Source organism: Halictus rubicundus, chromosome 11 (assembly GCF_050948215.1).
Source record: "Halictus rubicundus isolate RS-2024b chromosome 11, iyHalRubi1_principal, whole genome shotgun sequence".
Taxonomy (NCBI): domain Eukaryota; kingdom Metazoa; phylum Arthropoda; class Insecta; order Hymenoptera; family Halictidae; genus Halictus; species Halictus rubicundus.
The window spans coordinates 9607449-9631070 of NC_135159.1; the positions used below are offsets into that span (position 1 = coordinate 9607449).

The window sequence follows — 23622 nt, forward strand, 5'->3', positions numbered from 1 at the left end:
CGTCACTACCGTGCATGTGTTACAATGTCACGTGATTAATCCGATAATGACGGAGAGAGGGTAACTGTATTCCCCTCAATTTCCCCGGTCTGGCGGCACTGCAGCGAACTGTTTGAGTGTGGCTTCAAATTTTCGATAGGAGTATTTGTTTACCTTGAATTTGTGAACCTAAAGTGAGTCTAAAAATAACTGCATTTATTAGTATTTAGGTGATTATATGTATAGTAAAATATGGCGAAACATCATCCAGATTTGATCTTCTGCAGAAAACAACCAGGTGTCGGTGAGTTTTAGGTTAGGTGTTATCAATGATGTTTACAGTGATGTCTGGATATATGGCCACCGTTCAAGACCGACCCTGGCCATATCTCCGGAAAAGTGAATTTCCAAGAACTGGTAGGTTCGTCCTATTAAAAACGGGTTGCACAATTATTTCTTGTTATTATTTGTATTTATTATTTGTTATTATTGTAAACATTTGGATCGATGGTTAAGTGTTTATATTATAGCGAAATAAAGCATTAAAAAAAAATAATGATTTGAATCTAAATAAGTTAAAAAAAATTTCTTGTTAGTTCTGAAATAAATGTAAAGATTCACTATATAACGTTTACATTCTAGGTAAATAAATGAAAATATAGTACACTCGTTTTTCGGTTCCAGGGTAGAACCTAGCATTTATTATAGACATTTTACTAAAATGTCTGCTTCTACTTTCGCATACTATAAACAAACCTTTAAGGAAATGTGTTTCATTCTTCTAGGTAAAGCAATATTGACACATTGTATGCGGGACAGGTATTAGTACGTTTTTTGTATTTTGTTGATTATAATGCAGATATCTACTTGCATACAATAGTATATTATAAAATAATATCTTTTGATGCAGGTCATTGAGGAGACGGTCCATGGTGAACAGCTAAAAAAGATTAAGCAAAAATTCACAGTATATTAACAGTAACAGCGATTTCTTACAATCTTCCCAGTCAAATCGTCAAAAACAGCCTGCACACAATGTGTTTAACTGCTTCTCAACATACCCAGATTTGTCCAAAATGGTTTTTACTACTCAGGATGGGTCTAACAGTACCTCTGGACGATCTACACTCTGTACCATGACACAGAGTGTCTTCACCTTGGACAGGACACTGTCCTCCAAAGTACAGAAAATTCCAATTGGAAAACATCACTGCCCACTTGCCTATACAATATTTAAGCATGTCCTCAGACTTGTGATTTTTAGACTTTGTAAAAAGCACAGACTCAGAGACCTTGACATCCCTACCAACGACGCTCGATACACCGCCGAGTTTACGTGTAAATCGAGTTGCGAATTATACATTTGTATGTGATAACAGAGTGTCTAAAGTGAAACAAGTATGGCATCACCGGGAAGAAGATGCACACTGACTGTGGAGAAGCGAGTGGAGCTTGTTAAAAAATTAGGAGAGGGGTCAAGTATTGATAGTCTGGCTGCTGAGTACAACATCAGTAGAAGAACTGTAAGGAGGTACAAACAACAGGCAGTATCTCCTAAACAATTTAACAGTACCATACGTGCACAATCCAAGCAGCGAAGAAAACCGTTATACGAGAAAATGGAGATTCGATTACACGAATGGGTTCTAGAAAAGAGTGCTGCTGGAGTGCAACTAACAAACGCATTGATACAGGAAAAGGCAAAAGCACTTGTACAAGAACGTGGTACTTCATCCAATTTTACAGCGAGTCCAGGGTGGGTCTTCCGTTTCAAAGCAAGATACGGAATACGATTAAGTAAGCCAGACAAGATGGGTACTGCCGACGAAATGGCAACAAGCAGATTTATTGAAGATTTTAACAAGATGCTTGAAGAGGAGAATATTGAGGAAGACAATATTTATAATATGGATGAAACAAGTTTGTTGTGGAGAGCTGTTCCATGGAGAACATTGGTCCACAAAGGTGAGCAACCAGTAGAAGGTAGAAAAACCAGAAAAGAGATAGTAACCGTGGCATTATGTACAAATGCCACAGGCACACACAAGTTGCCTTTACTTTTTATTCACAAATACGCAAAGCCAAGAGCATTCAAACATCTGAAACAAGACTTACCTGTGATTTATAAATACCAACGCTGTCCTTGGGTAAACGCAGAAATATTTACCGATTGGTACATTAATTATTTCAAGCATAGCGTTAAGGAATTTCATTTACGTGAACGTCGTGTAGGAAAGGTGCTCCTTTTAGTAGACAATTTTAGGGGACATGTCATCCCTAAAGAGCTGCTGGAAGATGAGGATTTTAAATTTATGTATTTGCCTCCCAACACCACATCTTTGATACAACCGTTGGAGCTAGGTATAATTACTAAATGCAAAAGATCGTTTAGAGCATCTCTATTGAGAGAAATTTTGCGATATCCTGGCGGCTTGAGAGCATTTTACGTAAACTACGACATCAAAGATTGTATTGATTTTATTGCTCAATCATGGAGCAATAATATAACATCGGAAAATATTAAAAATTCATGGAAGAAACTTTTGCAAAAACGTATCTTAATTCAAGATATAGCAGCGCAAACAGAACATATTAGTATTGCCGAGCAGATTCGAAAATGTCAATCTCCTAATATGAATGAAGATGAAATAACAGAATGGATGAAGGAGTGTGAAGAAGAAGAGTCCATCGTACAGAGCGATATAGAATCAGCAGAAGGCATGGAGGACGTAAAATCCTTATGCATTATAGAGGAAGAAGAAACAGAGAAGGTGTTTCATAATTTAGAAAGATGGGCTAGCTGTGAGCCTGAATATGTTCGATTTCATACAAAGATTTTAATAGATTATTATAACGACAAATATCATAAATAGTTAATATTAATTTAATTTATTTAAATTGTGTTCAATTTAATATTTTTATTGTTATTATTATTATCATAATAATTTTCTTTCTTATTACTATTATTATTACCATTATTATTTTACTTTTACTCTAAACTGTAGTATATAGTTGTAAGTGTGTTCATATAGAATAAGTGCTACCAGAATACCTTTAAATTATTATTATTATTCTGAAGTTATTATTAAAAATTTCAGATGCATATGCACTATGCATTCTTTGCAAATCTTTCACTTGTTCCTTTACATATTATTCGTTTAACTAAAATGAATTTGTATTCATTAGCAAATACAAGCATCAGCTAATACAAATACAGGCGTGTTTGGTATCATTTCAATTGTGTGAATCTTAGCAATCCGACTAAGACCAACTTATAACAATATATGATAAATATAAAAGAATTATACTTATATTTCATGCTTCGATATGTATGTAATTTGACACCGCGTTGATTTGAATATGACTCGTGGCCATAGATCCGGACATCACTGTACATAAAATAAGGAATAAATGTAAACGATATTATTTCACAAGTTTGAAATTGTTAATTTCAGCTATTGGAAGATTATGTGAGAAATGCGACGGTAAATGTGTGATATGCGATTCGTACGTGCGACCATGTACTCTTGTTAGGATCTGTGACGAATGCAATTACGGATCTTATCAGGGCCGATGCGTTATTTGCGGTGGACCCGGCGTTTCCGATGCATATTATTGCAAAGAGTGCACCATTCAAGAAAAAGATGTGAGTTCCCCAACAAAAATATATATATAACAATTTCATTATACTTCGTTTCTTCTATAATAATAGAAATTTTTATTTTTTGTAAAAGATATTTCTACACGCTTCTTACAAAAAATGATTCAGAATTTACTGTATACGAAATTTGAACATAAATTTCAATCAATTATAATATATGTATGATCTTCGTGGTAAATATTAGGCTTTCTTTTCTCTGGTCGATACTGCTAGAATCTGCTTTACCAACTGCCAGTAAAAGCAGTTTCTATTTTCCCAAATGATTGCAAGCGCGGGAAATGAAATTTGAATGATCGGGATCTACCACGAAAATAATGATGTAAAAATGGATTTTCACACTAAAAACAAAAATTATTTGTTTCCAGAGAGACGGTTGTCCGAAAATCGTGAATCTTGGAAGTTCGAAGACGGATCTGTTTTACGAGCGAAAGAAATATGGGTTCAAAAGAAGATAAGAGCCGGTAGAGTTTGTCATCTGTACAATACGATTTTCTATGAGCTGCGAATAAATCGTGTTTTCTATAATCGAGGTGTTCTCATTCGTCTATGATGTGGCTAGAGAAGTAAATATCGATTAGAAAGTTCTCTAAACGCGTATCTAGCGATTTTATTATATTTTTTCGATAAAAACAATGTTACTGAAACGTTCTTGTACACAATAGTTGATTTAAACTTATCTTACTTTTGTAATTGCGTGCACTGATACACAGCTGTATCAAACAATCGCTATACTTAAAATTAAGATTTCTTCGAATCTTCATATTTTCTTCTCGTTGAAAGACTGATTAATATATAATTAGCTAATGTGAGTATTAACGGTAACGTTAACAGTGATAATCATCTTTATTTCACACCACCTACGCATTACCTTGCATTTCCCCATTATGGACTCTATGTACAATTACTGTGTACTATTGTGTAAGCCGAAGATACATGTACCTTAATGTCCCGTCTAATGTTAAGAAGCGATAATAATAGGAGAAAATATTCCGATATTTTGGAGCACCGTTATAAAAACCCTTAGAACTACAATAGTGTGCGTTGAATAAGTTAATATTAACCGGGACACAAACATGCAACAAAGAATACGTTCTTCGCGCAAACACTATAAAAAGTACATCAGTCGTTTCCTCGTGGAAAACTGAACAAAAAAATACGGAATACAATTTTTTTGCACGGGCTTCAGTTTTCAATAAAATCGAGCTGAAAAATTTGTGGGGCGTGGCTTACGGACCCACGACCGATTTTGAAACCCGATTTTCTCGAGAACCAAGCCTTGTTTCGAAAAACTTCATTCTTTCTTTTCGACGTACATTTTCATGCGGAATCTGAAACAATTGAAATTTCTTCGTTCTTTGTTGCATGCTGTCTAGACTCGTTAATCACTATACGGGGGAGAAATACAATATTCGAAATATTTCGAGCAATATTAATTACAAAAACGAACCGAAGGATTTAGTCGTCTTTTTACATTCCCCCAAAAATATTTCCGCCGTGGTTTTCGTTTCTTACAAACTCTATCGGTTTTGAAAATAATCATTTGCTTACCTAAAAACATACTTTACGCTGTCGTAACTATAGTCTCGTTCGCAAACTTCTCCGTACGTACAAAAGAAGCGATCATAAACGAATGTCTTCTATATGTACACTAAGGCCAATAAAGGAACAGTTAAACTACGAGTCGCGTTCGCGACAGATATGTTTCTTTTCGTTTAAATTTACAAGATGAAAAATCACTCTGTAGAGTTCAGTGCCACGAAATGTAAAAGGAAAAAATTTGAAATTTCAAACAATTATTTTCTTGTCTCTTACAGGCAGCCGAGTAGCCTAAGCGAGTCCTCATAGTCCGCAGAATGATATAATTTATTCTTAACGAGACAGTGAGTTGCACATGTTTGTGATAATCGATTGTTTCGATTAATTTTAGAATGTTATTGCAGTTTAAATGGTTCCAGTGCTGCGACCAATCGTGTATCGAGTCTCGTTTTTTTTTTTTTTGGGACACAGACTATCATAGACAATTTTATTTAGGCCACTGCCAACGCGTTGCCTTTTAAACTGCCATCGACCAGAAGAAACAATATTTTTAATCGGTTGTCGCATTGGAAAATATTATTTTTATGGAGAACAGTAAGTATTACTCTTGGACTCCTTCCTTATGAAATAGTCGAAAAGTGATTGTTGTTAACGTGAATAAATTAAATAAAACATTAAACAAGTACAAATGTGATATCTTGTTTCTCGATTTATTTCGTCTGTACAGGTTTGAACCGGCTTGAAAGTGTCTTCAGAAGCGACTGGATACTCTTATCACTAGCCGTCGATGAGGAAAATCAGTAAAAATCTGCTAATGACGATCGTTTGGCCGGATTTATACTTCCTACCCAGTGGATTCGAATGAATTGTTAATATTATATATCAGTAAAATATGAACTCTTCGGGTAATTCTATGCCCAGACTGAATTATTCCGTGTTTCGACAATCTTTGAATCACTATAGTACGGTAGCCTTAACATTACACGATAATAACATCAGTCTAACGGTATTTAACAGCTATCTTTATCATACAAGCGAAGAAAAGTTTTGTTCATTTAAGACTCCGTCCTCGAGAAAAGCAATTTGAAAAATTGTTGTTGTTGTTTTAAATTATTTCAATTATATTCAATCCAACGATAAAACGTTCGAAATTGATTTTCTCGGGAACTCTTTCTTTGTGCGAGAACTTTTTTTATGTGGATAAATTTTATTCTACAATTTCGGTTTGTACGCAAAATCTCTACCTTTTTGCTGGGACGAACGTTGAAAACGATTTTCGGTGAAAACTATCATTTTTTAATAGAGAAATATTTTCTGATCTTTTGAATTTCGAGATAGAAGTACCTTTTGATTTTTAAGTATCTTCTTCATTTTCAAATATTTTTATTTACCAAGGAAATGAATCTGTATTATAGGTAGAGATTTTGTTTCCTTAGAATTTGAAAGTGTTCGAATTAATTAAAGGGTGTTAACGACGTAGAAATTCGTCCTAATTACGAATTGGAACTTTTTAAATGTTCTTTTCCTTCCTTAGCGACGTTTGCAATGAAATATTCTCTCGATTCACACTTTTTATTGACCATGATCATCATCCATACTGTATTTTCGAATTCGAATTCGATTTCGAACACAATGAAAAATTCGATACATTAGAGTATCTACCATTAAACTCGAATAAATGACTAAAACCATCGAGTCAATGAACAAGAGGATCATTTTGAATTCTCTCTGACGCCGAAAAATTCGATATTCATTTTTAAATGAAATGACGAAACAATACAAAAGATCGTTTAACGATTAACGTTATGATTTACTCGGTAATCTGTGCTGTCGTTCCGCTCCTGGCCACCAACTATTACCACCTAAACCTAAACATGGATTTATGTTTCATTATTTGAAGCATATATTTTACTATAGTAATCGTTCCCACGTATGTTTCAGAACCCTCGACAGAAATTACAACTTGTCCTGCGACCACAATTCCATTTCAACAGTACGATACCATGTTCGAGCTCGTATAATTTACCATAAAACAACGCATCGTACGATGAAGAGTAATCTCTGAACGAACGTCGAACTCAGAAGAAATTTTCGTAGAAAAAAAAAAGAATGCCTAACCCGACAAAATTCGAAACTCGATTGCATCTCGGATTTCTCGAAAAATGTTTACGACTCGACACGATCGTTGATCGCGAAGATCGCGTCAACTGTCTTAAGCTTACACAAACTGTGCGTATTTGAACCTTCGCCCTTCGACCGGAGGGTCGTACCCTAAAAATGGAGTGACAGTGAGTTTATGCTACAAGATGCGTGAGGTGCCCGGAACACGTTCGAAAAGTCGACCGTAATCGATTGCGTTTTGCAGCACGTTCTCTTTTTCTCGCTCTATTATTATTAGAAATATCGTCGTAATAACATGTAGAAACTACGTCTATAGTACGTATAACAAAAGAACGTTCGGTATGAGCCATAATTGACTCGGTATGTATTCATTTTTCTTGATCGTTGTCGTATGGGGATGATATTTTAATCTCTATTTCGTTCTCTGTCCGTTCTTCCAGGTTGTCCGCGAGTACACCCGTCTCTACGATAGAGGGAGACTAGCCAAGACGTTTGCAATCCGCAGGAATTCGACTTAGGTGTCCTTGCAATCTATTATAGTCTTCCCCTGTTGGGGTAGCAAAGACTTTCGAAAAACGACACACGAGAGAGAACGCAAAATGTCTCGCAGGTGACGACTAATCGCGTGGATCACGCTTCTTTGATTACAATGACCTTGAGATATGTCGCCGACGACATGATTCTCTACAGAAAAGGTACTGAGCCACAAGAGCTACGCGTGGTTTAGTATTATTTCCGTAGAAACTTATCAAATGTATCAGTTGAAAATATATGGCTCCAGTGGCAGATTTAGCCCAGAGAGGCAAAGTTTTGCAAAAATACCAAAGGCACCAGTCGCGACAATTAAAACCAAATAAATAAATTACAAGAAATCATTTAAAGCCTACGGGAGTACCTAACTCTCCCATACTTGAAAAATAGGTTGAACAAAATTAGGATAGTACTAATGAGATCTCTTTCTCTAGGTTGTTTACGACAGGACCTAACAATTGAATCGCTGCGTCTCCAACATCAAATGTCAAGGTCAACGAATCATCGAGACGTAACCGGGATGACCCTAATCCATCGCGTACAGGATGTAACCGGGAATTCTACGTTAAACTTTCAGATGCAATTTTCTCCAAAAAAACGGGGTGTTGTCTCAGAAAAATGTTACTCTTCGTTTTCGACGTGTTTTCTTTCTTTTTTCGCGTAGAATCACCAGGCATGACGGTGACTCACCCTGTATAAAATCGTGTTCCGTCGTGAACTTGGTGAAAGACTTTTCGAGTTTGGTTTGAATCGCGTCGAAGATGCTTTTGATCTCTTTACAGCTACTTTACTGTCCAAAGATATGTGCATACACGTGATGCGCTGTCGGAGTGTTGACTTAGACGTATTTTAATTAACTATTTCTCCTCGGGTAACCATGATCTCGACTGTGACAAGGCCGCTCACGATAATTATCGACACCGGAAGTGTTTTACGCTACCCACCCAAACCAAGCGACGAAGTAATTAAGCGGTTAATCTAACATTTTCTCTCGTACAAAAAACGTTTTATGATACATATTTATTCTTTTTTTTTTTTTGTTGTTGACCCCCCTTTAGTATCTCGACGATCTGAACACAATTAAGTCTCGGAACGAAATTGAGCTTTTTGGTCTCTCGGTAAGTAGGTGACGATGTCGAAAACGGTCGAAAACTTTCAATGGCCATCAGCCTCCAATGATGATTCTCTACGAAGGAATGTCTCTTTCTATCTTCTCTCCTGTTCTCTTCGCAAATGATCTTTTTGTTCTTTATATATCTTCGCCTAGATAGTGCAGAGGCTAAGCTGAAGAAAATGATTTTCACGTTTGTAACTAACTCCGCTGTTTCTCGTGCAATGATCGTGCACTAAAAGTTGCTCGTGTACAGGGTGTCTCAGCTAAATATCTGTCCTGCTTATCCTTGCACGAGAAAACTTTCCCGGACAAAGTCACACCGTCTCGAGAAGTACATGTAACGACGAATTTCTCTCAAGATCGTTCTTCTACGCGATTCCAAGGTCGTCGAGATTTTTATCACACGGAATCCCAGATGTTTTCTTCGACATTCTTATACAGCTTAGAAAGACGAGTCCAATGAGATCCATGATCGTATAGTTCCGATCATTTGAATCTGAGATATTTGTGCCTGAAAGTATAAATAATCTTCCAGACACAACTATCTTCTGGTTAGATGATCGCAACATATATAGGTCATTGGATTCGACTTTTTACGTTCTACAAGGACGGTCTGGAAACGCCTGAAAATGTTCGAAAGCATTGAATACCCTTATCTTTCAGACGCAAAGTATTTCGAGGTGAAATAATCATGACAATATAGTTGTATACGTCATTGGATTCATCTTCTTATGCTCTACAAGAATATCGAGCCGAGGATGTACGATTCCGTTCGAAAAAACATCGACGACCTTGAAGTTTCGTTAACAAACGATCCTCAGTAATGAAGTTTCCATGACGTTACAGGCGACTCTTAAAACAGCACAACTTTGTCCCGAGGAGTTATTTCATACAGCAATAAATAAGGCAAACGTTCGGGTGATTACAATGAAATCTGAGACAGCCTGTATCTAGGGACTCTAGACTTCAAATCCTACGAGCCAGAGCGGCAAGAGATTACGGCGTCCCAAACAAAGGTCCGGGGGACGTTGATGAAAGAAAGGCAGCGGATTTAATCGGTAATTAGGTCCCTTTTACTTTTTGCTGTACGCGTTCACTGGGTTTTTCCTAGCCGGTGTTTTTTCCCCCACTAGAAACTCCCGAACGTAAGATCAGCTGCTGTCGTTCACGTGTATCCGACGGAAGAGCGATCGTCTCCCAACGATATTCGCCCTTCGCAGATACATACGTTTTGCGTCAAGCTAAAGGCAGCGGTGCAATCGTTAAAGTATGAAAACTGCTGCTCGTGCGCGATGGCGGCGGCGGCGGTTGCGGCGACGGTTGCGGCTGAAGTAGTCCCTAAGAAACGAGGCTGACACACACACACCGGCCCTTAAACCAGACTGTGTTCACGAGAGTCGTAACGATGCGTGTAGAGGATGGATGAGCTAGTCCCTGGCGACGTCGACGATGACGGTGTATTCGAGCACGGCGGCGATGATGGTTGGGCCTTCTTCGAGGCCGACAACACCTAGGTGTTGTGGCCTTGCTTACGGATCTTGTTCTCCAGAGCAGAAGTCGGCCGACCGACAAGGTCCTCGAGCTCGTCCGGCGTCAGCACGGTGAAGTCTCTGTAACGGAAAGTACTTCGATACTACTCGCTTCTAGATTCTGAAGAGCTGAACACGTTTCTTTGTATCGTTTGTAGTTTTCAAGATATTTGGCACCGAGTGGAAAGATCTTGACCTAGCTCACCTGTGCTGTGCTAGCAGCATGTCTATACTGGTCACGCTTCGTTGGTGGGTCTCGTCCTTGTGGCCAGACTTTTGTCTCTTGATGCACAAGGCTCTAACTGTAGCTAGGAACACACCTACTGAAAGTAAAATGCAGCCTGCTACGATTAGGGATGTGGAGTTTTGCGCTGCCTCTGCGCCTGGTGCCAGCTGCACCAGGCCCACTACTAGGACCACGGCGCCTAGGAGCAGGGAGCCGACTACTACGTGCAGGGAGTTTACCTGTAAATTGATTAATATTAATGCCGAATTCGATAAAGGTGGTCATTTTGTTGGCCGTTTTACTGATCCAGATGTCTTTACAGAATTTCAAAGACTTTGCAATCAGCTCAACGTGCGAATGAAATTGTGTCTCACTTTGCCACAAAAATAGTATTCCGGTGGTTCTTTGTCTAACGCGAGAACTGCCTCGCTTTCGGTTAGGGGACTCCCAGGTTGACTACTCGTTACTCTGGACCCCTTTTCTTGGTAGTAGGTTTTGTGGAAGACTTTCACCGAGGGCACTGGCAACGCCGTGATCATCCTACAGAGAAACAAAACCACAGAAACATTATTCAACCGTCTGGTTGCGCAAAATTCCTAAAGTGTGCCTTTTTCAAACTAATGGTCCGGAACCATGATATGGAAAATCATTATTGTCTTACGAAAACGTGGATTATTTTAACTAAAAAAAAAATTGTACACACTCCTCAAGATATGAACTAAATATGGTAAAAGTTCCAAAATTTTCTGTTTAATAGTTAAAAATTCCTAAAGAAGAAATTTCAGACCCGAGAGATGGTGCTCTGTTTTACCGACAGATGTTGGGACTTGTGAGGACTGTCACCGTTGAAAATGGAATGTTTGGCAACGTTTTGAAAAAAAGGTAAAGAAAAATATATGGTATAAAATAGATTATTATTTATATACTCCTTTAATTACTTATTAATCATGCTAATGTTGAATGTTTAATGATGGTTGTAGCGATAGTAATGATATTAACGGCGATGTTGAGGGGGTAGAAATACTGGTGCTGGTGGCCTAGATTCACTCTTGGGGGCCGATGGCCGTTGCACCTCGGTTATCGAACAGCCGAGTTTGCACGGAGTACAGCAACATTGGTAGAAAATTATGGTCGAGTTGCTTTTGACCTCCTGTTTGATTTTCTTTGCTAACGACCGCATAAAAACTCAAACACCAATGCATAAAATAATATATGACACCGTTACCTTTGTTGAAACGGTATCAAATAATTTTTTGAATTTTATAAAATACAGTTCACGCGTAAATGCATTTTTCTTTGTTTATAAGTATCTGAATAGACGTGAAATTACTTGTATAAATTTGAGTTTTTATGACCTAAGTGTTGACCACCCCCGCAACCCACCCTCGCATTTCGAACACGAACGTGAACGCCCACGAAGGCCGAAAGATGAATGACACTCGGTGCAACGTATCTTGCATAACCTCGTTGTAAAAGCAGGCTATTCAACTGCATTCGAATGCCAAATGCAATTTATTATGCAGCCAAATATTCTACGTCCCTCCCTTATTCCTGCTCGCATTCTATTGTCAACCATTCTTGCGTCAATTAACTAATTTAAGATACAATGCATAGTTGCATAGAATTCTCATTAAATCATTATATGGGCGGTTCAAATCGACCCACTCAAATATCTTCGAAATCGTTAACGATACTGAAAAATCTTTCGGAATTACCTAATACGAGTAAATTTTTATTACATGGTTGCATAGAAAGTATATCAGGGTCAGCAGTACCTTTTCAAATCGAGTTATTTTCGAATACCCTGATCGATACAGTTTGCGATTTTCTACAAGAAAGTACTAAACTGCTTCTAGAGGAAACCCATGCGTTTACAAGGCATAAAATGACTCAATTTTAAAAAACGCTAATGACGCTGATATATCCTCTTTGCATCGACGTCGGAAAAACATGTTTACATTGGGTAACCAAGCCCCTGAAACCCTTCAACTTTAATCCGGAACCTTTTTTATTGTTGTCAACCGTTTCGAAGATATCCGAGTGTGATCATCGAGCAGCAAATCTGCTTTACCGACAGCGCGGCAACCATTTGAAACGGCAGCCCCCAAAGATCGGCAACCGTCACAGCACCGTTGCACGCCTATGTGAAACGCATTGGCGTCTCGATTTCAACGGCGGAGCTCGTACAAACTTGCAACGAGTAGGTTACGTGCACTGCAAAGGGGTAACCTTTATTGCTCGGAAAGGCGTAAACTAGGACAGTGGCCTGATTCCTAGTGTCATGGCTGCGACTGCATGTGCACCGGGGAGAGAGGAACGGCTATAGATACGCGAAAGTGCAACCAGTACAGCTTTCCCGACGTTGGACGTCTGCCAACCGCCCGCCGGAATTCTCGCCAGCCAGAAAACAACCAAAGAAACGACCGTTCGATCACTATGGCCTGCGTTATGCGAAAATAGTCGACTCGTCTGCTTTCTATAGCTCTCGGTTCCACCCAGTGCACGTATTACCCACTTTTCTCTTACTACCCTAAAAAAATCCGCTAAATATACAAACTAGATTCTGGTTTAATTTTTAATGGAAATTAGAGACCTGCTTTACCAGCAGTTAATGATGATGAGTCTATGTATTTTGGATTTTTCTGGACTTCAGTCTGAATGGAAGTCTAGTTGACCAGTTGTTTTCAGTAAATATTTGACGGATGGTCATTAATTCACTTTACCAGCCAGTAAATTAAAATTAATGGAAATGTGGGTAAGTGTTTTCTTGAGGAAAATGGAGAATTAAAAGCATCAAGATTTTTGGAAGATGATTGATAAGTTGGCGTCGAGGGTCAACAACACTGATATTTTTTTTCAGTTTACCACCTGCGTGATCGAAAAAACAATAATAGTCGCGGTGTATGCGATAAAAGAAAATGGCTCGGCAAGTATTTATGTTAATATGTGACTTTGCATGCTACATGCGAGTCGGTTTCATGGAGGGTGGCACGACACCAAGGTGGTTCACCCTGCGACGGAACATACCATTGTACAGGAGTGTTCGGTGGAACCGGTGAAATATTGCCATAACCTCAGACACTGTGTTTTAACATCGTTTAGTCTGAATAAGTACTTTACAATAATTAATAAGACTTTTCGTAGTCACCTAATGTTTAAAAAAACGTACGATCAAATACTGCGTAATAGAACGGTATTTAATGAAATACTAGTAAAACAATGTATAATAAAATATACTACAACAAGTACCTCTTGTGTACTACAATTATACATTATTCATTATGGTATCCACAAATTTCGGAACGTACAAGACACATATAAATATTAATAAACAACGATTAATTAATAAGAAACGATTCCTTCATTCTAATTTCAATAAAATAAACCACAAAAAGGGATCCTTTTAACTTTTAAAAAATGTGACTCTCCACTTACACTTTTTAACAAAATATTATAAAATCTGTTTACAATTGTCGTTTTCTGGCAAGAGAAGATTAAATGAAAATTTATGTTCAATTCAAATTTAAGAGTCGTTTGATATCAATATCTTTTGATTTTTGATGACGGGGATTGTTTTGGATTTTACTGTTTTTAGGTTGATGGTTTGGTGGTTTCCTTGCATCATGGGAGTGTTTCGCAAATGATAAAGTATTCAGCTCGACTCCTGTCAACTTCGAATCACGGAGACCTAATTATCGATCGCGGCAAAAGGCCGGAATCCTCATAAACGTGGAGCCCGTTTGATTTATGGATCTATCCTCGACGAGAAATTCCTCGTACGTTGACTCAAGGGTATCGGTCCTGCTAAATACAGTCGCGACTTTGTCTGGCTCTGTCCCAAAAACATGACCACCTTCCATGAACCAGCTATCGAGGTCAGTGCACCCCTTTGCTTTCCCTGTTTGGCCTACAATCCTAACACACTTTCCTGTCCATAAACAAAATTACCCTTAAATTTTAATTCAATCAGCCGAAAAAGTTCTAACTAATTCACAAAATTTTTTAGTGGTATTTGTCCATAAAATAAATTTGTCACCCTCTATTGTTTCCACATTTTCTCAATTTTCAATTCAATGCAATCGCTCTCTTTTTAATCTCATCCTACTTGAAAATTACGTTATATTAACTTAACAAACCCAAAATTATTCCAATCAATTTCAAAATTCTTTACAAGGCTATGTAAAGCCGTGGTACAAGTCGTGATCAAAAACAATTTTCAACTTCTGCTACCCTTCCCATACCTTCTAATTTAACAAAATAAAATTGTTTTCCTTTTCGTTAAATCGAACATTTTATAAAACTTTTTATTATCGACAAAATATTTGTGTTTCAATATAGATGGTTGGCATTTTGCAAATTTATAAGGTTACAACCCACTCCCAAAACAATGTTCGTTTGCACTCCCTTCCTGTAAATATTAGTTTAACAAAACATAATTGTTTTGCTTTTAATTAATTTTAATATTTTATAACACTTTGAAAACAGTTTTGTTCCAAAATAAATTCACCACCCTTCCTCCACTCCGTTTTTCTGAGCTTCCAGAAATTCTTTAATTATTTTCTCTTCTAAGAATGATTTTGAAATTTTATAAGCTCTGAAGTTATTGATGAAACAACGTTGCAAAGTTTATTTAAAAAAAGGGATAAACATGTTTGTCAGGTCAAGCACGCCATTGGACGCGTCGAGTGCCACTTTCATCCCTCGTTGTATAGTTAAACAAACATTTTATTTTGCTTCCCATGGAACGAAAACCTCGAACGCAGCTTGTTAGAATTGCATACTTTCACGAGCGCAATGAAAAGTAGAAACAAATCCAGAAACGATTCGTTAACATTTCGGGGATCGATAAATGGGTCACTTTAGGTCGTTGAGTGCCTCCGAGAACTCGCGATGACTGTTAACATCTGTACCGTAAAGGACAAGACAAAATCCTAATGAACTTAAATCCATTTCAACACAGAAGATAAAGCAATTCATATATCAATCTAGACAATAATGCATGCGATAATTTATACAACAAAATAGAACAACTTATACAAAAATTTACACAACAAAATGAAATAATCTGTAATAACAATCTGCACAACGAAATAAAACAATTCACGCGATAAAATAATACAATGAAAGTTTATACAACAAAAGAATGTCTTCTTCTTTCGGTATATAATAAACAAATGAAATGTTACAAAGACGATTATTAAAATATTTCACTGCAGTTTTTCAACTAACAGTTTTCAGCAAGAAAATGTTTTTCCTCATAGCGCACCCTGTTACCCCATAAAATGTCGTCCAATCCGGCGTCACTATGCGTTCTTAACTACACATTAACGTTGTTGTTAACGAACCACCCCAACGGACAACGTCGAGATTAATTAATGAATTACTATTTTTGAAGGCTCTAAAGCTTTCATTTTTAATTACTTAAGGTTCTAATGGTTTTAAAGATTGTCAATAGAAATTGTTGAAAGTAGTTCGGGGTTAACTTACTTTGCTGTGGGGGTTGTCGGAGATCCTCCGTGGAATTAGGGTAGTGTCACCACGAAAACGAACTGAGGGAAAATCGGGAAAATCGGTTTTCACGAGAACATCGAGCTGTCTCGACGAGAGAAATTCCGCACGGTGAGATCGCTTCGACGGGGTGGTGGTTCCGCGAACACTGAGCCTCCGCAGGTTCCTATCCTGATCGATAAAACCACCCCTTCAGCCACCCACTCGGTTCTCCGTAAAGGTACGATTACACTGACGCCTCACGTGGACCCCGGACAGACGTAAAATTAAGGGATGATTCTCCGGCGATGAGTTTCCGAAATTGGGCACGCTCGACGTTCTATAACTTCATTAAAAAAAAATCATAAAACTACGCGCCTGGCCTCATTTTAAAGGGTAAAGCCTCTAGCTTGGATAACCCTTGATAATATTGTATTTTACAATTTTTTTGTACTAATAAACAGTCGAAAAAAAAAAATAAAGACGAATGTTTCGGTTTCGAAAAATTCAACCTATTGCAACTTTGCGAAAAAGCATAATAGAATGATGTACCCAGGCTCGTTTCAAAGAGCGAAGCTTCCGGTTTCAGTAGACCTCGATAACGTGATTTTAAATGGCCAAAAAATGAGATGAAAATTTTAAGTTTGCATAGTTCGACCAATTGCAACTTTGTACAGAAGGTAATAGGATTGGATAATTGGATAACGGGATTCTTCTTAAACTGTATTCTCTCTTATTCGGTGCACTTGCACCGGGAATCTGATCTGGAAGCAAACGCGGATTTCTCCTGGAAAGTTCCCGTTTTATATAATATCTGTAAAATGTCATATCTGTGAAATGTGTTATCGCAAGACTTTCTTCTACGTTCGTAACGTCGCAACATTATTGCACAACCATGTATCCATATTTGTAAGCAATCTGGTATTTTGTTTGCAAATGTTCTTACTCCAGAAACTCGATCTGAAAAACACGAATATTTTTAATACACCTCTATAGAATTCGGAAAATTTTTGTTCATGACCCCATGCACTTTAAAGATTGAAATCTATCGTAACGAACTTAAAAAAAGGAAATCAACAATCTCTAGCTAATCTTTTTTTTGTAATACACGTCACCATAGTTTCAAGGATTGAAATCTTCTGAATGTAACGAATTCAAAAAATTCTAAAAAATCGAGCTCGGGAAATGATTTTTCTGATTTCAACCCGCTAACTTCAAAAATCTCTACAATGCTGACAAGCTGTTTTCTTTTTTATTCTTCGAACCATCGCATCTTGCTTTATCGCGCTTTAAACAAGTCTGCAAGTGAAAAATAACACTGGGACCTATTTAAAATTACATCGTTAATTACCACCCACGTGTAGCTTGTGTACACAGCGTTTTGGATTTTCCGTGTGCGCGCAGCTCGATAGCCGAGTAACACAAGCTGAAAGGTCATACTTTCAAGTCTCGCCCAATATGTTAATCGGTACCTCTGCCTCACCCTCACAAGATAGCACTCCCACTCTTACACCGGTGGGATTCAATGTTTTGTCTGTGTTCTCATTAATATATGCTCCCTCTGCTTATAAAACGATAATATTAACAAAAACAATATCTTTATTGCAGAATCCCAAGAAAGGTTAAAAGACAATCTTTATACTAAATAATAACAATCTTCCCTATTGATCCCATAAACCTTACTCCATAAAGGAGGCTTCCAGCGGTAATATTAACTGTTGTTTACGCAACAGTTCTGCATTTATTGTTAGGTTAATTGAACATAATCCTAACCTTGAAATTTACAAGAGAAGTAGAATTGATCAAGATGATGTAAACTCTTCAATAAATGGTATCCCAGGCTTAAATGGATGATTTTTTAATTATTAATTCTGTTGTTTGTTTATACTATTCTGTATTTTTGTTTGTAGTATTCCGCAGTGTAGCAAATGATTCGAAAGAATTGCAACTGTGTGATCATTGTAAGAACATAAGGTAACCGTTTGAAATCAGAAGGTAGAAGTAGATGCGAACGTTTGTTGAGCATCTGTCGTTATTTTCCTAGGAAGAATAGCAATGGAAAGATTATAATCCGGATAAACTGAGCATGTTTGATATCTGAGAGAGACGCAGAGAGAGTTTAGATTGCTACGAGTGCTCAGACGAATTATTTTTAGATGGCTTTGCGTATAGGTGTTATGGTATTGATAAAATATCGATGAGACCTTCTCCGCAAGGTTGGCGGTCCTCAGTGGAGCTTAACGAGACGCGCTAAACGATGGTAATTAATTTCGTAATTAATCTTGAGCTTTAACGCGCAATAATCTTGTGCAATAACCTTTCGCCGTTCTATCCGACTTTTGCACTTGATTCACATTCCTTTGGGAATATAACGACAAGTTCTGGAAATATTAAATTAGATGTTTTCATTAGAAAATACTGCAAAATATTTATTTAACAGCTTGAAATAATTAGAAATATTGACAAGTTATTGTTTCATATTAATTCTGAATCAAATCTTTCAGTAATTTTAATGTCGTATTTTGATGAATATTGCTACTTTGCAATTAATCTTTGTAAGACGGAATACATAACAAGACTGTAATATGGGGAATTATATGATACAGTGCATATTTAATTATAAGCGAGAGGAACTAGAGAGAAATAATTCAACATAAAATAGTAATTGAGTGAGCATACCTCCTGTAAAATCTAAAAATATGAGGAAATTTCCTCTCTGATACCACACAGACCCCTGGCAGCAGAGAGGATATCCTCTCTGCCTACAGACATTACATCTTATCAGAGAAGAAGAGTGTTCTTGATACAGTGCTGCCACCTAGCCTAATTTTTAGCCTGGATCAGACCCTACATCATCTTTAGCCTGGATCAGAACCTACATCATCTTTAGCCTGGATCAGAACCTACATCCTCTTTGGACACGGACCAGGTATAGAGTAGAGCAGGCTGTGCCTATATTCATGTTGTACGCATGCGCACTTGAACATGGAAGTTGAGGTTATATCAGGTTATGTTAGAAAAATACTAAAGTTCCTTCTCTATAAGAATCCGCTGTGTCATCAATGGTCATGTTCTTTCATTATTAATTTTTGTAAAAGAGCATGTTAATTACAGCAAGTCTATATAGATCTTATTAACATTTATAAGTGCACAGCATAGAATCATCAAAATCTTGCGTATTCAAAGAATTCCTGTTTACTGAATTAAAACCGCATTGTGAATATAGGGTGGGCTACAAATATATAGTAATATCACAGAAGGTTTTTAAAAATGCACCTAATAATATTATTTAAACTAAAAAATGTATTACAGCATTCACATGATCTATGATCAAGTTTAAGTACATAGTACTTACATTTTATTTGTTCAAATAACATCAATTTTAGTCCACCCGGTATATTGTACCATGACGTATTTGGATTACGTGCATAACATCTGCAAACGTGGCTTTGATCAAAGAGGACTTGTATGTACGAATATTTTAATAAAATGGATGAGGATTCGTCTGATACATTTGATTTTACCGATTCGACAGATTTAGCGAATGACAATTTATCTAATAAAGACTGTTCAAAAAAAAAAAACGACAAGAGTTTATTTTATATAACCGCTGTAATGATCAAATTTCTCTGCTGTACGCCACTAAACAAAATTGACATATTTGTATGTAAATTCCCATTTATTATTTCAAATAAATTGTTTTATTATTCATGTATGAACCAATTTTAGGATCCTCAACAAAATGACCCTTTTCCTATTAGTAGAAAACAGAAGGAAATTTTGAGCAAGACAATAAACAATGATTTAATAAAAAGATACCCTATAAAACGTTCGTACCAACGAGCATTCCTAAAATTACTTATGAACAAGGTACAAAATGATGAATTATGTAAAAACTGTTCACTCATGTAATGTTTTATTGTTACTGTTCTTCAATTAGATTGAACAAGAAGGTGGTAGAGTTCACGATAACTTATATACTGCGTATTGCGATTTAATATCTACTTCGCCAAACGAATTAATTCATTATCGACACTTTTTATTAAAATGCGACGATGTATCTGATCATATAACTGTACAAGAGAGTACAAATATTATATCAGAAGGTACAACAGGATTATGCTGTTGGCAGGTACCTTATTGCTATAAAGCAAAATCATTCCTTTCTCGTTACAAAATTGCAGTATTCATTGTAATAATATTTACTATTCGTAGGGAGCACTCGAACTAAGTAAATGGTGTGTGAAAAACAAACTTGAATTTCACGACAAAGTTATTTTAGAACTTGGTTGTGGAGTTGGACTGACGGGGCTACATATTATTAAAAAATGTTCTCCAAACAGATATATTTTCACAGATTGCCACAAATCAGTTTTGGAAATGGTCTGTGAAAATGTGAAGCTTAATTTGTTAAATGACCGAGAGGCTGCAGACCTTAAATGGTCCTCGGAAAAGGATAGATTAAGATTCCGAACAGAATACAATAATTCAGATGTAGAAGTAATGGAATTAAATTGGGAAGATATAAAAGAATATTTGGATGAACACAGGATTGTACCAGATGTAATAATTGGAGCTGACATTTTATATGAACCGTATTCTTTTAATGCATTAGTGTTGGCATTAAAGGCTTTTCTATCCTTTAACAATAGATATGCCATTATTGCAGGAACAATTCGTAATGCGGACACATTTTCACAGTTTTTGCGTACCCTAGGTACTTCATTTCGTCCAATGAGAACTAGAGATATTATGACAATACATCGCAACATTAACGTTTCTGTCTTTTCTCTTTAGAAATCCATGGTCTCTCATACGAAGAATGCAATACACCGAAACAAACGATACTCATACAAGCAACGGACGCACCTGTTAAAATACTAAGAATTTATCAGAAGCGGTAACAACAATTACGATGTAATATATTACCATAATACAATAAATAATAATAGTTACTTAATAAGGATACAAGAAGTAATTATTTTATCATTCTGCGGATCATTTCATTGAACATATATGCTTTATACTAACATCCTATCAGTAGTGTCGTGCTTATCCCATTTAATTGTAATCTTGTTTTGCAGTAACTTGCATTGAGCACATATTCTTTTTTTTCAGTAATATATTATAATACATTCGGTATACACTGTAGAAACGAAGAATTTCGAGTGTTTAAATGAAGAAGTGGAAATAATTCGTGCAAAAGATTTACGTTGTATTCTCGCGTTTCTTATTAATTCGTAAAAATTTCGTTATTTGGAATTAAATATCAATCGCTTTGGTCTAGCCTGGAAGGTTTCAGCTGTAACCTTTGTATAACATATTCTGGCATACAGAAGGTTGGATTGATCCTTTTCAGTGGATAATCAGCGTTTAGAAGAGAGAGCGCAGTTAATCCGAACAAGGTGTGGAAAGGATCGGCTACGTCTCCAGGACGATCGCTAAAACCTCCTGATTCTGTGTCTTGACATGCTAGTATAAACTTCACCTGTAAACCAACATTAAACAATTAATAACAAATCTACTTGCAGGTTTTCATGTTTCGAGAGTGCTCGTACCAATTGTTCCTTATTGACCCAATGAAGACGTCCAAGAATTGTGAGTGAAGATAGAACCCACCAAGAATAACAAACGTCAGGTAATTTTTCTGGTCTACCATTTAATCCTCCAGAAGGAAGCTGTCTTTCACATAGCCACCAACTTAATTGATCTGCATCTACTAAATTAAGGCAACCTGGAAAAGTTTCCCCGATAGTATAGTAGACATAAAATTGTTTTAAAAATAAAGAAATGTTGGGAACAGGCTATGAGATGAATTACCAGTTATTGACAGTAGACCGACACTACAGTAAATCATGCCAGCATGACTTTCACCTCCAGGCTTCGAGCCAAAACCCCCATCAAAGTTCATAGATTTCATCACGTATTCAACAGCCTTATTAACATCGATAGCATCCAATTGGTTCTGGAATAATATTCTTCCGCTTCATCTCATTTTCGTTTATATAATGAGATGAAACACTGTCGCTCATTTAACAGTACCGCGCATGAATGACACCAGACCAACGTCAATGTATTCATTCCTATTGAAAGGAGGGAAAAGGAAAAAAGAGGAATATCGATGCTGTGTTGTTACAGATAGCTGGACGCATTCACATTTAAACTACATACAATAATGTAAACGCGTTGATGTTAGTCTGGTATCATTCGAGCACAGTACTGTTAAGCGAGCTTTTATAATTATCATAATACTAACCAGAAGCGCCAAAGTTGCTACAGCACAAAAAGAAAATCTGATATCGACATCACCCCAGATATCACCTGTGAAACTTCCATCCGGTTGTTGCCTCTCTTTTACATATTTCACAACTTTCTCCACATCAATAACATCAAGGGCATCGTAGATGCATAGTATTTGTATTGCGCTTAAAGTGTGGAGAATGTGTGGATCGTGTTGCAAACTTGCTGCTATGCCTCCGCTTTCTGCCTGACATTGAGCTATGAATTCTAAAACCTCGTTCCGATTGATTTGCTCCAGTTTACCCATAAGATCCAAAGCCGTTAGACCCCAGTACATGCCAGACATTCGAATGTGTTCTGTTATGCAATACATCTGGAACAATTACATATTTTTGTATAACTACTGTAAAATTGTTTACACGTACCATGTAATTAGTAAAACTAAAATACCAACTCGACTATCATTTTGAAACATTTAAACTATGTAAGTTATAATTTATTTGTGTTCCACATCGCGTACAATTAGTAGAATAATTATAAAAACTACTTACATATTCATCTTTGTCTCTGCCATACGAAAGTAAAAAATTTGCGTGTTTTTCCAATAGCAAATCAGGAACTGGCGATGGAAGTTCAATGTCATGTTTTAACATTGGCTAGAAAATAAATTACACGCATGCTTGAATTTCAGTAACGCTGTAGATCGTTTTAATACTTGCGATGAAATATACTATTATATTAAAATCGCAAAGTGTTAACCATCCTGTTAAACTAACGTTCATATTTCGAATCAAGTCAGTACATTACGTTGGTTATTCGAATTGTAATTAATGTAATGGCAATATATTTTTAAAAATGAGTTCTGCAAACTAAGAAGTTTTAATATTTCCGCTACGTTAAAAAAACGGATTTATAACCTATGCTAAATAATAACCTATACCACATATGTATTTAGTTGTTCTTAAATCGTTCTTTTACTTACCATATTATAAAGATTTTAAAAAATGCCAGGTCACTATGTTTTACCAATCCAGATACATTTAAAAAATTTGCAAAATTGTTTACACTCCTCGAGTTTTCTACATAAATTTTCAAGCAACATATAAATGATCAATGCTTATCTAACCTTAAAACTTTAATCATGTCCTAGGTTAACACCCCTTGTGACAGGTGGCAGAAGGCGCAAGCGTTTAAGAAT

At 36.7% G+C, this 23622-nt stretch overlaps 4 protein-coding genes and 1 long non-coding RNA gene across 11 annotated transcripts; 3 read left to right on the forward strand and 2 right to left on the reverse strand.

Annotated features, from left to right (window-relative positions):
* The first annotated feature begins 8 nt into the window (after window positions 1-8).
* Window positions 9-4165, forward strand: Phf5a (PHD finger protein 5a). 5 transcript variants are annotated; one of them, XM_076796580.1, is made up of 5 exons: window positions 13-283; window positions 765-804; window positions 890-1944; window positions 3435-3625; window positions 4006-4165. In XM_076796580.1, the coding sequence occupies exons 3-5, from the start codon at window positions 1380-1382 to the stop codon at window positions 4093-4095; spliced, it is 846 nt and encodes a 281-aa protein (XP_076652695.1). In that variant the 5' UTR covers window positions 13-283; window positions 765-804; window positions 890-1379; the 3' UTR covers window positions 4096-4165. The 5 variants fall into 5 exon arrangements, with proteins under 5 accessions (XP_076652692.1, XP_076652693.1, XP_076652694.1 ...); XM_076796577.1 differs by lacking the exons at window positions 3435-3625; window positions 4006-4165 and having other exon boundaries at window positions 9-283; window positions 890-3088; XM_076796578.1 differs by lacking the exons at window positions 3435-3625; window positions 4006-4165 and having other exon boundaries at window positions 9-283; window positions 765-798; window positions 890-3088.
* A 1705-nt stretch (window positions 4166-5870) lies between these two features.
* Window positions 5871-16387, reverse strand: LOC143359007 (uncharacterized). 2 transcript variants are annotated; one of them, XR_013083051.1, is made up of 5 exons: window positions 16185-16387; window positions 11072-11237; window positions 10677-10936; window positions 10171-10552; window positions 5871-9091 (listed from the first exon to the last, which is right to left on the reverse strand). XR_013083051.1 is itself a non-coding variant. In XM_076796602.1 (4 exons), the coding sequence occupies exons 2-4, from the start codon at window positions 11234-11236 to the stop codon at window positions 10453-10455; spliced, it is 525 nt and encodes a 174-aa protein (XP_076652717.1). In that variant the 5' UTR covers window position 11237; window positions 16185-16387; the 3' UTR covers window positions 5871-10452. The 2 variants fall into 2 exon arrangements, 1 of the variants encoding a protein (XP_076652717.1); XM_076796602.1 differs by having other exon boundaries at window positions 5871-10552.
* Window positions 12806-15757, forward strand: LOC143358844 (uncharacterized). The gene is made up of 3 exons (XR_013083017.1): window positions 12806-13201; window positions 14293-14572; window positions 15357-15757. It is a non-coding gene; the product is annotated as an uncharacterized LOC143358844 (long non-coding RNA).
* A 2848-nt stretch (window positions 16388-19235) lies between the features above and the next one.
* On the forward strand, window positions 19236-21132 carry LOC143359000 (protein-lysine N-methyltransferase EEF2KMT). Its single transcript, XM_076796589.1, has 6 exons — window positions 19236-19411; window positions 19497-19847; window positions 19914-20054; window positions 20125-20316; window positions 20400-20901; window positions 20982-21132. Exons 2-6 carry the CDS (start codon window positions 19653-19655, stop codon window positions 21086-21088), a joined length of 1137 nt encoding a protein of 378 aa, XP_076652704.1. The 5' UTR covers window positions 19236-19411; window positions 19497-19652; the 3' UTR covers window positions 21089-21132.
* Betaggt-ii (geranylgeranyl transferase type-2 subunit beta) lies at window positions 21084-23559 on the reverse strand. 2 transcript variants are annotated; one of them, XM_076796590.1, is made up of 7 exons: window positions 23407-23559; window positions 22976-23080; window positions 22441-22797; window positions 22005-22149; window positions 21743-21918; window positions 21494-21672; window positions 21084-21330 (listed from the first exon to the last, which is right to left on the reverse strand). In XM_076796590.1, exons 1-7 carry the CDS (start codon window positions 23407-23409, stop codon window positions 21246-21248), a joined length of 1050 nt encoding a protein of 349 aa, XP_076652705.1. In that variant the 5' UTR covers window positions 23410-23559; the 3' UTR covers window positions 21084-21245. The 2 variants fall into 2 exon arrangements, with proteins under 2 accessions (XP_076652705.1, XP_076652706.1); XM_076796591.1 differs by having other exon boundaries at window positions 21084-21672; window positions 23407-23558.
* Window positions 23560-23622: the final 63 nt, after the last annotated feature.